Here is a 15,283-nt window from a genome sequence, read left to right on the forward strand (position 1 = left end):
CAGTTTGCACTAAAGTTCAGAAGATAAACATGCTTATTATTCGCCTGGTTGCATTGTAGAGAGGTCATAACCTTCGGAAGTGGACTTCCTCATTCCTAGTCGATGTCAGTCTCTGAGGGATCCATGACATCTCTATAACCTCAGAGTTTTGAAGGCCTAACTAAACGGAGTGAAAATAAGACTGCATTTGTTTGCCCCCTGGCCCATCCCCGTCTAAAGAAATAACGTGGGAATTATTCATTAGGGTAATTATGTCTTCATCTCAAAGGGAATTGAAATGAAGTCACTCCGCATTCAGATTATTTGAAGTCAGCTGCACTGCGAAAAGCGTGCAGGGTAAAAAATACTCTTTATCCCAGCATAACCTTGGTTGGTTTCAGTTAGATGTGATTGCTAAATCTACGGTTCACTTGTTAAGAATACTGCATATCTGCAACATTTATAACCTCTTTAAAGAACAGCAGGCACCTGCTATGCAGCATTCAGCAACACTAAGGTTAGATGCATCAACACTAAATCAAAATCAATTAAAAGTGGAGGCAGTGATTCTGGAGAATGCTTGTTATCAAAATAACTTTTTTGTAAAAATCTGTGAATATCTCCTCGCAATCTCCTTATCTTTTTGTGAAAATCCATTGTTAATACACAGCCTAGGCTCTGCAAATTGGTTGGCCCCATTTATTTACATACCCTTTATTTAAAGGTAGATCATGAACATTTTGACGAAGACATTTTGACTACAAGCCTTCTCCAGAATTAATCACTCTACCTTTTAATAGAGAATAGATTATTGGAAAGCCTTAAAGCTAACCCCGGCGTACATTTCAATTGAACCTTTTAGTATTGTTTTACTATTATTACCTAACTTGAAATGAAATTACTATGCAATGCTTTTTGTAAATTTTTGCTCCAATGCAAACACATGTTTTTTATTCTGAAAACTACACGCATAAATTGCCCAAAAGATAGCTTGATGGGAACATGCACATAAGAGGCACAGTGTCCTTTTTTTGCTGCAACAAAACAATTGTCCTACATTTTCAAAGATTTGAATTGCAAAGCCTTACTCAAACATATTCTGATATAGAAGAATGTGTGTAGGTTACATGTAAATGTAGATGCAAGTCTTCCTGATGTGCCGCTCTGCTCACAGTAGAAAATTGGGAAGATGTTGTAAAAGGCACTTAGTCTTTGTCACAGATCGGGTTACTTACCCTCATTTCAGCACAAATTCAAAGAAAACAATCATGGTTTTGTTTTCTAGAGTCACGCAAGACCACTGAGACCTTAGAACGCTGGTGAGAACCAATACCAGAGGGAGAGCAAAACTGGAACTACAGGTTCTAGTGAGCTGCATACCCCCCTGCACTACAGATACTGGCAACAAGGTTGTCTTTCTACCGATTCTAGCCATCGTTTCCTGCAGTTGGTGTTTGTATTCTTCGATTGTTTCCTATGTTTAGTTATCAAGCACTGCTGTTGGAAAAAGGCCAGCATGGATGTGTGTATGGAGCATGGAGACATAGCTCTGTTTGTCTTAGGCAGATGCCGAACTGTTGTCCTTTTTAACTCAATATCTTGCTGCATTATTGAGAGGCAGCAGCTCTCCTGTTGTGCCATCCGGAGTGCAATGTGATGCTCTTAATGAGGCACCCAGAGGGAACGCATCTCTGGGGAGTCGACTATGTTGTTGTGCACTTCTCCCGTCCTTCCACCAGACTACGCAGACATATTCTTTAACTTTTTTTTTCCGACTGCGCTTAAAATACGCGAATACAAATATAAAAAGTTACCTATTATGGAAAATGCACTTTCATGTTTTTTAACATTAATATGGTTCCCTGGTTTGTCTAGTGACTCCCAAAGTATGAGACAATGCAACCCTCTTTTCTTCTCCTCTTATGTCATGAGGGGAGAAGAGACCCCTTAAACTTAGCACTACCTCCACCTGTGATAAGCCACATCCTCAAATACATCTGATTCAAACAGACAGTTACATCGAAACCCAATTGAAGTAGACTGGGCTTTTTGGAAGATGGGGCTTAAAGAGACAGGCTCTAAAACGGAGTGTTTCAGACAGAGGTTGAAAAGAGGAGAATCAGCTATGGCACTCTTTTGGACCCCGTGAACAGTTTCTAGTAGAACCCCAAATTGCAAGTTGAGACCTTTTTAATGTAGATACAGATTACTCCAGTAGCAACAGTACAGGGATAATATAACTTCCCAAAAACGTTTTGTGGAAGTTGGAATATTTTTCTGTGTTACATAACTTGTCATCTCTCAATTCGATACAGAGCCGCTATTATTAATACTGTATGCCTCCTGTGTAAAATCAGCCATGTGCTTATTCATTCTGTACTCGTATATGTTGGCAAGCACTAAGTATACGTCTGAGAATTTAACAAAGCTGAGTGCAGTCTTAGATTAATTTTTTTTAAATGGAAATCCTATAAAGATAGTTTTGTTTGCAAACCTGAAGTTAAGTAAGTAAGTAAGTAAAGTTTATTTATATAGCGCCTCTCGCAGACCAGGGTCACAAAGCGCTTCACATTAAAAAACACAATAAAATACAATAAAACGACACATATACAGAGTCTGTTACAAAGAAGAGTTTCCTAAGAACGTACAATATAATACTATACAATATAATACAGAGTACATAGACATGGATCTACATTCCACAGCCGTGCGGTATCATATTCTGGTGTACTGTGCACTCATGTTGAAATGTACTTTTACTAAAGGTTGTGTAACTTTACATTTGGTTATGCATTAACCAAGAAAATGATTGCCATGTGAATCCAGCTTAGAGCTGCAGAGGAACCGTGCATTTTTTTCTGCACTGGTTTTTAATACATTGGACTGCTCCATTACAAAGGACACGCTCCCATTTGTGACGCGTTAAAGCTGCATCATAGGGAGGGTGAGAGAACAAGCCTATATTCCGCTGGCACTCCGCCCTGCATCGAGGAAGTGACTTTCTTTCCTCTTCCTTCTCAGACAGAGGCAATTCAAGTGTATCCCACGGGCTAAACAGGCTGTTCTGTGCTTTTTTTGTTGTTGTTGCCATTACTCCCAGTATAAATTGTCAGCTGTGTGTCTCGCAATCCTACTGCAATCTTGATCAAAAGCTCCTTTCAGAAAGCAAGACCTAGCCCGTACTAATCACATTCTGCCATATCAACCCGAGGACTACTATTTGCTATAAATAACTCAAGATGCTTGCTTCTGTCAAATGCAGCACTTTCATTTCCGCTTAACCCATGCACACACAAACAACATACATACACACACACACACACACACACACACCCACAAAGACGTTACACCAACAATAACGTCTGGGCATGTTTGTGTGCTTATGTTAAACATGCCCTTAAGCTCCTTTGTACCAAATGTTTTATTTATTTCATGTCTTCACAAGGATACACTATTTGAGTATGGGCTTTGGGGTGGACTAACTATACATAATTTGGAATTGCTTTTAAAGCAAAGAGACACTAAAAACTGCTAATTAGTTTGCAACACATTCTGCTGGGTAAACTAGAAGTAGGCCAGTGAGTGCTACTTGGCCGCTCTTGAAGGGCTCAGTGGACTTTGGGGAACACATCCAATCATATTATGGGTCTTTTCCGTTACTTGTTACCAATTACTCTACTGTATTCTATTTGCCGTTTTTGGTTTTCCATTATGTAAAAGTACCTGGTACCTATACCTATTCCATTGAGTGTCATCAATGGGCAGAACCCTATCATGCACAACAAACAGAGGCCGTGCTATCAAGGGTACTATCTCGTAATGGAAAATGACCTCAAGAAATGGCCCCGATACCAGAGTAAAGGGTAGAGCTGGTACTATGTAACGGAAAAGTGCAATTAATCTCTGTCTGTGTCTTTTCAGTGTTAACTTTCAATAACAATTTCCTCACTTTGACCGTAGATCATTCTTCGTAGGGCCCTCTGTGCAGCCCTTCTGTATTTAATCAACCATTACTTTGCGACATAAGCAGCACTTCAGCAGACTCAGCTGTGTGTTCTGTGCATGACTTCAGGGGTTGGAGAGTTGATCTTACCCTTGACCGTAGTCTCTATGGCAACAGCACTGACCCAGGAGGCACTTAGGTTACATTGAGAGGGGTTGTGACACAAAAAGGGGTTTCCTGGCTCTGAGTAACAGAATCTAATGGGAATCTGTTGCTGGTCGGCCCTCTGGACTAATCACTGCCAGGCTCCACAGTCACATGTCACACCATTCACACACATGCCCAGAATTTTTCTGAATTAAGACAGTTAGGGGTTTCTTTAGTATTTTAAAGGGATAGTTCAGTATCTTTTAAAGTGGGGTTATATGAGGTACTTTTGCATGACTTTTGCAAACTCCTTTGCAAAAGGACTGCATTGATCGCCATCTCCATAAGGTAACAGACTTACTATGCATAAGAACCTCAATACAACCCCACTTCAAAAATACTGAACTATCCCTTAAGGCTTTTAACAATGTCACTGCCATCAGGCCAAGCTCTTATGGCACACTTATTGAAGTAAATGTACTGCTTAAAGAAAGTAAGCTAAGAAAGAAAGTCTCAGCCAAGAGCTTAAGATGTCTGGAAATCTCTCTTGCACTTTATAAACTTTCTTCAGTCAAAAGGTCAGAGTGTCTTGATGGATGGATGATCATTCCAGTAACATGTAGGTCAGTGGATAAGCCTATCTATGTTGTAGGCAGTGCAGTTCTCATTAGTGTGCTGCTGTCTTCCAGATTACTCTTAGGTTGGGGGGTCGGGGGGGGGGGGGGGGTTGTATGGCTTCAGCAAGCTACACATCAATGCTAACAGATATTATGTCCATTTCACTGTACCATTTCTATTTCCTTGAATGGAAACTTTCTTTTAGAATAAAGTAAAAACAACAAATTGTTGGGATACAAGAAAAACTATACAGACACTGTTACCAATGCTCAAATAAAAGTCTAGGAGATGGATTGAGGCATAGCAACAATCTTGTTGTTATGCCTCTTATTATGTTGTTGTTGTTGTTGTTGTTGTTTATACAAGGAACCTGTGCAAGAAATGCTTCATCAGCAGTTTTAAAACTCTTGGAATAGTTCAAATTGTTTGTCTCACTTTCCGGCTCAAGAAAAGGCAACATACACCCTTCCTGTAACATTGCAAGCATTTTTTATGAAGAAATGGGCAAAGGTTGCTATCCAGTTTAGCAAAGTTAGCTTAGCTGTGAGGCAAAAAGTAAAAAATTTAAAATGTTGGAACTATTCCTTCAAATGAACAGTGTGTTGTGCATTATGCAAATGTAACCGCGATTATGCGGCGTTTACAAGATAATAATGTTTAAATACACGTATCTGATGTTGCCTGACGGTTATCACGATCATCAGACCCAGTGGGAGCAGCTGAACTTTCTCCTGTAAAGATTGCTGAATTGAGACTTAACGTCAAAACAAACAAAATACCAGACTCACTCACCCTTATCGTTCAAGGTGTTCTCTGTTGTGTTTGCTAGTTATCTTATTTGGCATGTTTACAGCATTGTGCAACATAATTCATGCTGTATTTTTTATAGAAGATAAACCATAACTAACAATGGACTTGTATCTCAAGATTTTCTGAGTTGCCTGCCCTCTTTCTGGCCCTCAATCCCTACATAACTTCTTGAAACAACTGTTTGCTTGGGACTATTTTCAGCACTGGGTTATTACACGTTTGGGGCTCCAGGGAGTTGTAACTATATAGGATCAGGTCGACTCAGATTACCTAAAGTCCCCCACTGCAATAATGTTGCCCACTGATGTGTTTTTATAGTTGTTGTTTTTTGGACAATTGAGCTTTATCTCATAAAGGAATCAGCGATATTAGATTTTGGATACACAGACAATACATTTTACAGTGTTTGTACGGTTATTATTCATGAACATATTGAATAGTATTTAAAATTCATTCGTAAAAAGGTGTTTGTATGAACCCTGATTGTGCCTTGTTGGTTTGGGTCTTTGTATATGATGTGTTAACAATATAAAGCTAACATTAGGATTTTTTCTCACAGCGATCTTGTATGTTATAACAGCCTTACAGAGCCTGTAGTGTGGCTATGGACTCTTTAGTCTTGGTTTGTAGTGGAGCCACCATTCAGATTTTCCATTAAACGGCCATTAAACATTATTCTATGGATCATTTAAAAGCCATCCTTAAGGTGTGAGATTAAAATTATTTTACCAGCTCTAGCATGTACACTTAGATCCAGTCTGCTCTTCCTTGATTGGCCTGTTAAAGGTATGGTCAGTGATTCAGGAGAAAGCTTGTTGCCAAAATTACTTTTTGTAAAAATCTGAGTATCTCCTCATGATCCGCTACCTGTCCGTACTGTGTGTGCGCTGAAAAAAATTCAGTGTGAATACACAGCATTGGCTCTGTAAACTGGTATGCAAACAAAGGATATGTAAACAAAAGGGTCCCATAATAGCTAGTCGTATGCAGTTTACAGAGCCTAGCCTGTGTATTAAGAAGGTTTTTTCTTTCAGCGATTTTGACTTATTGTGTTTGACAACAACAATTCTCCAGAATCTCTGACTCCACCTTTTAATCCTTTAAACTATAAGTATTTACACATCTCCCTCAACTGTTCTCAATATGTGCTGCTGTCGTCTTGGTTACCTTCTATTGCATAACACACAATAGCCCTACAGCTACGCTCTTTCTCTGTTAACCCATATCAACCTCCCTCTTCTCACACACTGGATACACTGCATGCGTCATACAAACTCTCAGTACTGGTTTCTCTGGGTGAATGAAGCCAAGCCCTCTGTCGGTCCCTCTGGTGATAGACCAGATTACTCACAGTATTTATACATGAGCTGCCTGCTGCTATACAACACAGTGTGGGAGGCCAACACTAGCCTCTCGGTTGTGCATACTTCATGTGAGTGTGGGACTGGTTGTGCATACATGCGCTCAGTTTTAATGAGTTGTAGATCAAGGGATGGCTGAGATGGTTCTCCATTGATGGTTAAAGGTGGAGTCGACGATCCTGGAGAATGCTGGTTGTCAAAACCAGTGAGTATCTTCCCCATGATCCGTTACGTGTCTGTACCGTTTGTGCGCTGAAATAAAAATCCCTTGTTATGATACACAGCCTAGGCTCTGTAAACGGATGTGTAACAAATGGTTTGTAAACCAATTGGGCCCACCATAGCTAGCAACATACCCATTTACAGAGCCTAGGATGTGTATTAACACTGTTTTTTATTTTCAACGCATACACAGTGCAGACTTGGATAGTGACGAGATAGTCACTGATTTTGACAAAGTGATTTTGACAACAAGCATTCTCCAGAACCGTTGACTCCACCTTTTTAAGCTTCAAGTTTCTTTACACTTGTAAAAAAAATTACATAATTAAATACTAAATTCACAGGGAAAAGAATGATTGATGTGGTTCTTTGTAGCAACCTCCAACAAAAACATGTACTTCCACCCACACACAGTCTGCACTGACAGTGTAGGTCAAGGTTATCACAATTTTACAGCTCGGTTAGACAGTCGTGATAGGTGGTGAATGAAAGACTATGAGATTATGCGCTGCAGCAGCACTCAGATTAAGACGAGGGGGAGGAAAAGTCACATTCTCGACATGCTCCTAGGAACAAAGCCTCTTTTGACCAGAAAACATTCCTTATTGCAAACTGTTACTCTGAGAAAATGTCTGTGTTGGGCCGAGAATCAAGCTATAAGGAGTATACGTACACACCCCTTAAACACCCACAGAACAAATTGAATATACCTTGTTTTTGCAGTTTAGACAGTTTTGGATAAAACTAGTCAAGGACAAACATTTCCAAAATAATAGCTGATTCATTGCTTCTTTCCTGTATTTTTGCACTGACTTTAAACCTAAAGTGAGGACACAGTATACTTAAAGGTGAAGTAAGCGGTTTATTTATGTTAATATAAGTGTTAAATCGCTCTTTATTCATACAGTGATCACTTATATAATGTGCGCGTTTCATAAAGCCGATCTCTCAGTCAGCTGCTTTGCATGTAATCGGCAAATAAACTTATTGGAGTATCCCAAAATTTTTATCCAATCAGAAGAGAGAACGCTACAAACCGACACTCGTCTCACTCATATATAGCATGTGCACGCCAGAGCAACAGATGGGTGAATGTGTATGTGCCTACAATGGCGGAGCAGGTAAAAATCCTTCCCAATGTCTGTTTTGATGGTTTTTATCATGTTTTATCACACTTATGGATCTGAGATGATGCTAGATAACTTGCTGCTTGAATACCGCAGTGCATTAATGTGGTGACGTAGGGACGAGCGAGGGGACTGCTAACTGCAGTAACTGACAGGAAGTTGGCTAAACGAACCATTCCGCTTACAGCACCTTGTAACAGCCGCTCATTTTGCCGACCTATGGACATTTCCGAAGAGGAAAACTGCTTTTTCCTATAAGAAATACAGAATTGGGGGAAATTAAAAATTAATGTTTTATGTCTGGCTTCACTGGAGTGTAATTTATTGAGATGGAAGTGCAGGTCATTACATTTTTGATATTATTATTTTTTAATTGATTGTATCGAGCGCTCCCTCACTGAATTGTGACTCATTTTCAGCCATCATCTGTAATCTCTATGCAAATTTGAGAACACACTGGCAGCACAATACTTTGAGGAAATAATAGGATTGAGAGTACATGCATGATGCATGAATCACTTAAAGTAAATCGAGTAAGTAGACCCATTGAACTACGTGTAACAGTGTTGGTAAATAATGACTGACTCACTATTACTACTACTACTACTTCCTTACCAGCATGTCAGTCTGGCTTTCACAAATCCTTATGACAATCACTCCCACGGTTGAATACAAAACGCATGACTAATAGTTTCAATAGACAAAATACCAAAAACCCAGGTTGACAAATACCATGGGTTCGTTTCCTTGGAAGGATCGGGGATTTTTTTCGGGGGGGATGTGTTTTGGCTTCAGATTCCTTTTTTTAAGCTTTTTTGTCTGATTGTTATATGATGAGGTGCCATATGCAGTGCAAATGTCTTTAAAAAGGACTTCACTCAGCGTGGATTTGTGTTGTTGTTATTGTTACCACTACTATATTCTCATAGGGCCTGCTTTGTGCTTTTGGAGGAACTATCAGTGAAAAGTTCATCCCCATGTCCTTTTCATTGAGTCATTTGTGATCTCGTCATTTATTTTCTCACCAAATCTTGAGTCATTATTCCCCATGTGTTTTTAGACAAAGACTGCTGACCATGATCTGTGCTTGGGAAGGAGAACATAAGACAATAAAAAATATCTGTTCTGACAATTAATACTTTGTACACATGGTCATACATCAAATTCACAGATCAAATATCAAGATGTGTGTGTGTGCCTATGCATATTTCTACACTGCATTAAAAACATTGCATATGTGTTACATAGGAGCGATAATAAAAAATAAATAAACGGTCAGAATCTGGCCTCTTAAAGCTGAAGTGTGAACGGCTGAGCGTAGATATATAAACACATGCCTACCTCCTTACCTCATGCAGTCCACTACTACTCCCTTATCCATATATCTCTCTCTGTTTCCTTCCACTCTAGTGCCTGAGGATGTCCAAGCGGAGCCTGTTTGTGCGTCTGGTGCCATGCCGCTGCTTGCGGGGTGAGGAGGAGGCAGTGACATCGCTGGACTACTCCCACTGCAGCCTGGAGACCGTTCCTAAGGAGATCTTTAACTTTGAGAAGACCCTGCTGGAACTCTACCTCGATGCCAACCAGATCGAGGAGCTGCCCAAAGTAAGCAGCACACACACACACACACACACACACACACACACACACACACACACACACACACACACACTGATGTATAGAAACTTTGTATTAATGCTCTGTGTTAGCAGTTTAGAATGTGTATAACAGTTCAAGGTGAAATCAGCGATTCTTGAGAACGCTTGGTGTCAAAATCACATTTTTATGCGTGCTGAAAAAAACATCTGGTGTTCATTCACAGCCTATGCTCTGTAAACTGGTACGTACACAAAGGGGTCCCACCGTAGCTAGCAACATGCCTGTTTACCCTTGGCTGTGTATTAACAATGGATTATTTTGTCAGTGCACAAACAGTACGGACAGGTAGTGGATTGTGAGGAGATATTCACTGATTTTGACAAAGTGATTTTGACAACAAGCATTCTCCAGACTTGCTGACTCTACCTTTAACTACATGAAGGCTCTACTCTTGAGGCCATGGAATGTTGACTTGGTGCATGCCTAACTAGTTTTCGGCATGCATATTATTAAACATGCATCTAATTAAACCTCTACTAATACAGAGTATATTTCCGGTCAACCGTGCACTTTTTAATACAAACTGACTGTACTAACTCTTCTCTCTCTCCACCAGCAACTCTTCAACTGCCAGTTACTCCATCGACTGAGCCTGCCAGATAATGACCTAACGGTGTTGCCGGCAGCGATCGCAAACCTAATAAATCTCAGGGAGCTCGATGTCAGCAAAAACAGTAAGCAAAAAAAATTCACCACTTATTTTACTATTTCACCTTCTCCAAAAATGTCATTGACTGAGCGAAAAATATTTTTTACTGCCAGGTGAGTCATGAGTTATGAGCGTGAAACCGTCAGATCATTTTGCTGTAACTTGTAAACTTACCTCAGTAGTTTTACATACTGGAAGATGGTCTTTGTTTCGTCATGATTGCTATTGACATCAATCAGTCATGGAAAACAGAGAAATTCTGTGGAAAGTGTTTCATAACTGAGACCATGTTTGGGAATTCTGCAAAGATACTCTGAGGTTAAATGCCACAGCTTGTTTAATTTACCAGATCTTACGTCACAAGATGTCTTAAAAATCCTGATTTTATGGATAAGAAAGGGGACGAGCTCAGACCTGCAATACACTAGACACTACGTTCATAACTCAACTTAGTAGCTCAGGGACAAAACAGACGAAAGTAGTTCTCACACACACATTTTAAGAATATCTGTACAAGGTGCTCACCTCAAAAGTCACATGTCAACCGGTTTATATAGTTAGAAGTTACATCATTTGTCAACGTGTGACATTTAGCTCTTTGAAGATAAACATTTGCACTGTTGAATATGATGAGATGAGAGCTTCATAGAGGGAAGTCCTTTTGGTTTTGCTTGTAAAAAATAAGAAGTTCAGTAAAAAAATGATTGTACTAATAAGACATTTGGAGAAAAAAGGAGCTGCAAGAGGTATGTGTGTAAAGGCTTGACAGTGTCCAGTTGTCACATAAAATCATTCAGGTGATAGTCTGCTATTTTAAACATTTCCGTATTATATATATTCTTTACAAAGGGTTTTGCTGTAAACACATTGTCAGTGTTTTAACATTAACGTATCTGTTATTATTTTGTTATGCTTCTCAATAAGATGTTGAGCTAAACAAAAGTTGTAACACTGCAAGTTAATGTGTAAAGGTAGTTGACCATGACTTCATAACCTTGAAGCTAAGCAGAATACTAACAAGGAACGCACGCTCAGCAGAACCCTTCCATGGATAGAGAAAGGTTAAAAGGTAGTTCTCATATAAATAAATGAGTGCGGAGACAGTCTCGTTATACAAATGGTAAAGGATGTGCTGGTGTTTTCATGAACCAGAGCCTAAGTTGACATTTAAATAAGCTTAACCTTCTTCACAAGCCACTCTGTGCTAAGTGTTGTGGACACAAAACAAAGTGGCTGAAAATAAACTTTGAGAATGGGTCATGGGTCATGTGACTTGACGTCCCCTTTCTAGCATTTGGAACATGGCGGACGCTACATGAGAACTCGCAGACGATTTTCTCGCTTCCTTGCCTGGTCTTTTATTATGTGAGCACTCTTCCGTCTGTGGTTTGTTTAGTGGTTTGTTTAGAGAAGAAAGGTGCAGAGCCACTATAAACGTATCTAGAGCTCACAGTATTCAGACAGCAAGCCTTCCTGCTTCTACTCGCAGTCCAGCTGTGTTTAACATTCATACCTGATCTTTTTGCTTTCGACGGGAGTCCTTTGCTTTGTGCCAGTGGTAATAAAACGGTTGAGATACAACATGCATATATTAAAAAAGTCTGGTGTTAATACACAGCTTAGGCTCTGTAAACTGGTATGTAAACTAGAGCTGCAACGATTAATCAATTATTAAAATAATCGCCAACTATTTTGATAATCGATTGATCGTTTTGAGTAATTTAATAAAAAATGTCCAAATTCTTTCAGCTTCTCAAATGTGAATGTTTTCTGGTTTCTTTAATCCTATTATGACAGTAAACTGAAATATCTGTGTGTTTTCGACATAACAATACATTTGAGGACGTCAACATGGGCTTTGGAAAATGTATTAACATTTTTCACCATTTTCTGACATTTTACGGACAAACACTAATCGATTAATCGAGAAAATAATCGTCAGATTAATCGATTATCAACATAATCGTTAATTGCTGCCCTAATGTAAACCAAAGGAGCCCACTGTAACTGACAACATGCCCTTTTACAGAGCCTAGGCTGTGTATTAACACTGAATTTTTTTTGAAGAGCTCACACAGTACAGACAAGTATTGTATCGGGAGGATATATTCCCTGATATTGACAATTCTGACAAAAAGGGATTTTGAAACCAAGCGTTCTCCAGAATTGCTGACTTCTGTGCAGTTGTTGTACTTTTTAAAACCTCTAATGCCTTTTTTGTGCTGTGTTTTATTCTCTATAGGTATCCAGGAGTTTCCAGAAAACATAAAAAATTGCAAAGTCCTAGCTATTGTAGAAGCCAGCGTGAACCCCATATCTAAGTAAGTTCCGTTCACCCTCATATAATTTATTTTCACTCTTAATTAACTTCATGTCGGTTTAATGTTGCACATGCATTTTTGAGTATTCAGGCGTTGCAGCAGCTATGCTAAGTTGTGTGTGAGTGATGCGCTAACTGTTTTACTCTGTGTGTCGCTAGGCTACCAGATGGCTTCACCCAACTCCTGAGTCTGACACAGCTCTACCTGAACGATGCCTTTCTCGAGTTTTTACCCGCCAGCTTCGGCAGGTCAGTTTGGATCAGGGTTGAACTGTTTCTAACAAGGAAAAAAGGCTTGTTTTCAAACTGTACACTCAGGCTTTAGACTGTAGTATTATTTAGTGTGTGTTTTCTGAAGGTAAATGCACAAGTAACACAAATATCGCTGTGATAGTGATAGCATAAGGTTTTTAGGATTCTGAGTTATAAATTAAAACTAATTTAAAAGACTTTCGGTTAGTGTGTTTTTGTGAATTAATTTGACATTTTTTGTCCAATATAATCTTGGCCACAAAATTTAAACATGGGCTTGACTTTATGCATGAACCCCCAGAAACGCAAAGAAAATAGTGTCTATTACAAGATCTTCCCACAGCTAAAGTACATGTTTTTATTGGATGTGTGCTACCATGTTCGCCATATCAACCTAAACATTTTGGACAGTGTCATTTTTAAATATAAAAATGTGATGTTGTTGTATCAATTACTGATTATAACATTGTCGTTTTACTTGGTTTCAGATTGACTAAACTACAGATCTTGGAGCTGAGGGAGAACCAGTTAAAGATGTTGCCAAAGTAAGTGGTTTTATACTTCACGTGTCTTAAAAAGAGACTGTTCGTTTTGTTTAAATTTCTTTTGACTTTTCCCCCTAAATTCCTGGCTGTCTCTATCATGTCACAAATCCCTGCATTCTCTCCTCTGTGTCCTCCATCCTGCCTCTTCGGTTCACCGTAGATTCGCTCCCCACACGTCTAACTGTAGTATTAAATTCCACTCTGTTACATAAGAGCCCCCTGTACTTGGCTGCTTGCTGTGGCAGGTTTAATAATCCTCTTCCGAGACAGTGGTGAGGGTTAGTTCACCATTTTAGAAAGGTACAATGCACTGAATTGAATTGAAAGAGTGTTTATTTCGAAAAAGTAGAGGAAATGAGACATGTGAATAGACATAATTAAGTAATATTTACAAACATTGAAAACCACAGATTACATTTTTTTTTTCAAAACTTGCTTTACATTTATCAAAAAGCAGCAAAGCAATGCAGCTGGTAGACCACAAGTATTTGAGAAAGCTCCAGGTGATTGTGGGGGAAGTTACTTTCTCTTTCTCTCTCTCTCGCTTCACTTGCTGTATCATCCCATTTAAAGTCCTTCCCATTTTCTCAACAGAAAACTACATTTCCTCATTTTTTCCTCCTTCCTCCCTCTTGGCTGGGTTGTTTTAATGTTATTTCACTCACTTAGTTTTTGCTTATTTTCGCCCGGCGGACATGCGGGCCAGCCGGTGTATATAAAGTGCTGAGCGGATCCTCTCCCTCTCCCTCTGTTTATATGACAGAGGCCAGACCTGTTAAAGGCTGGAGCGCTGACAAAGAAAAGGCGACTAATGATCGGGAACGTTGCCAGAGCAACACACAAGCATTTCAGAGATGTAAACATATGTGTGCGCGCACAAAGGGGCGCTGTAGAAAAAAAAAATCCTTTTCAGGGCTTCCACATAGAAAAGTGCAATCTCTTTTCTCTCGGTGCACAGACACTCACCACGCACATATGCAGAAGCCAAATACGTCTCTGTATTTTTTTAGAGAAGAATGCTGTGTTCCTCACAACTTGGGGTCATAAGCCATAGTGTGTGTTTTTTGTTCACACTTTCCAAATGAGCAAGCAAAGCTCACACTCACGTGGGGGTCTCTGGTGTTCTTGCCAACTTTGAGTTAAGAATGTGTCCAACTTGGCTAATACTCAAGTACATCCACATAATTTTCATTTTGCAAGTACTAAAAAGAAAAGAAAAAAATCACCAGAGGGCTTAAATCATATTAATATTCTGTGCCGTGTGACTTACATTCTCACTTTATGAGGAGCAGCTAAAAGCATAACATACTCCACAGTAGTGTTAGTTAGTGGTGGGCCTCTTCTTTCCATTACCGTGCTGTGATGTGCTCATGTTGGAGACAGTTCATCCTCGTTGAGAAAGGATCATCATGTCTGTTCCCAAACAGATCTCAGAACATCTCCATTTCAGTACATTGCTTTGGTTTTGTATATAGAACAACTCAAACAACCATTTGTTCTTTAAGTTAATTGAAACACTTGTTTGCAGAATTTCTTTGGAATAATACAGAATAAATTCCTTCAAATGAGGATACTATATACTAAAACAACACCAAGAATGACTTTATAATAATAATTTTACTCATGCATATGTTTAACTCTCACTGTTTGA

At 39.3% G+C, this 15,283-nt stretch overlaps 1 protein-coding gene across 2 annotated transcripts in view; it reads left to right on the forward strand.

Annotated features, from left to right (window-relative positions):
- The window catches only part of erbin (erbb2 interacting protein), a 56,259-nt gene that overhangs the window by 19,604 nt on the left and 21,372 nt on the right, over positions 1–15,283 (forward strand). For both annotated transcript variants that reach the window (XM_080047188.1, XM_080047189.1), the window contains exons 3-7: positions 9,618–9,812; positions 10,423–10,540; positions 12,758–12,836; positions 12,995–13,084; positions 13,576–13,632. In XM_080047188.1, coding sequence (XP_079903314.1) covers positions 9,627–9,812; positions 10,423–10,540; positions 12,758–12,836; positions 12,995–13,084; positions 13,576–13,632 — 530 coding nt within the window. In that variant the 5' untranslated portion in view covers positions 9,618–9,626. The remainder of the gene's footprint in view (positions 1–9,617; positions 9,813–10,422; positions 10,541–12,757; positions 12,837–12,994; positions 13,085–13,575; positions 13,633–15,283) is intronic.

This window comes from Ammodytes marinus (genome assembly GCF_949987685.1).
Source record: "Ammodytes marinus genome assembly, chromosome: 18".
Lineage (NCBI taxonomy): Eukaryota > Metazoa > Chordata > Actinopteri > Uranoscopiformes > Ammodytidae > Ammodytes > Ammodytes marinus.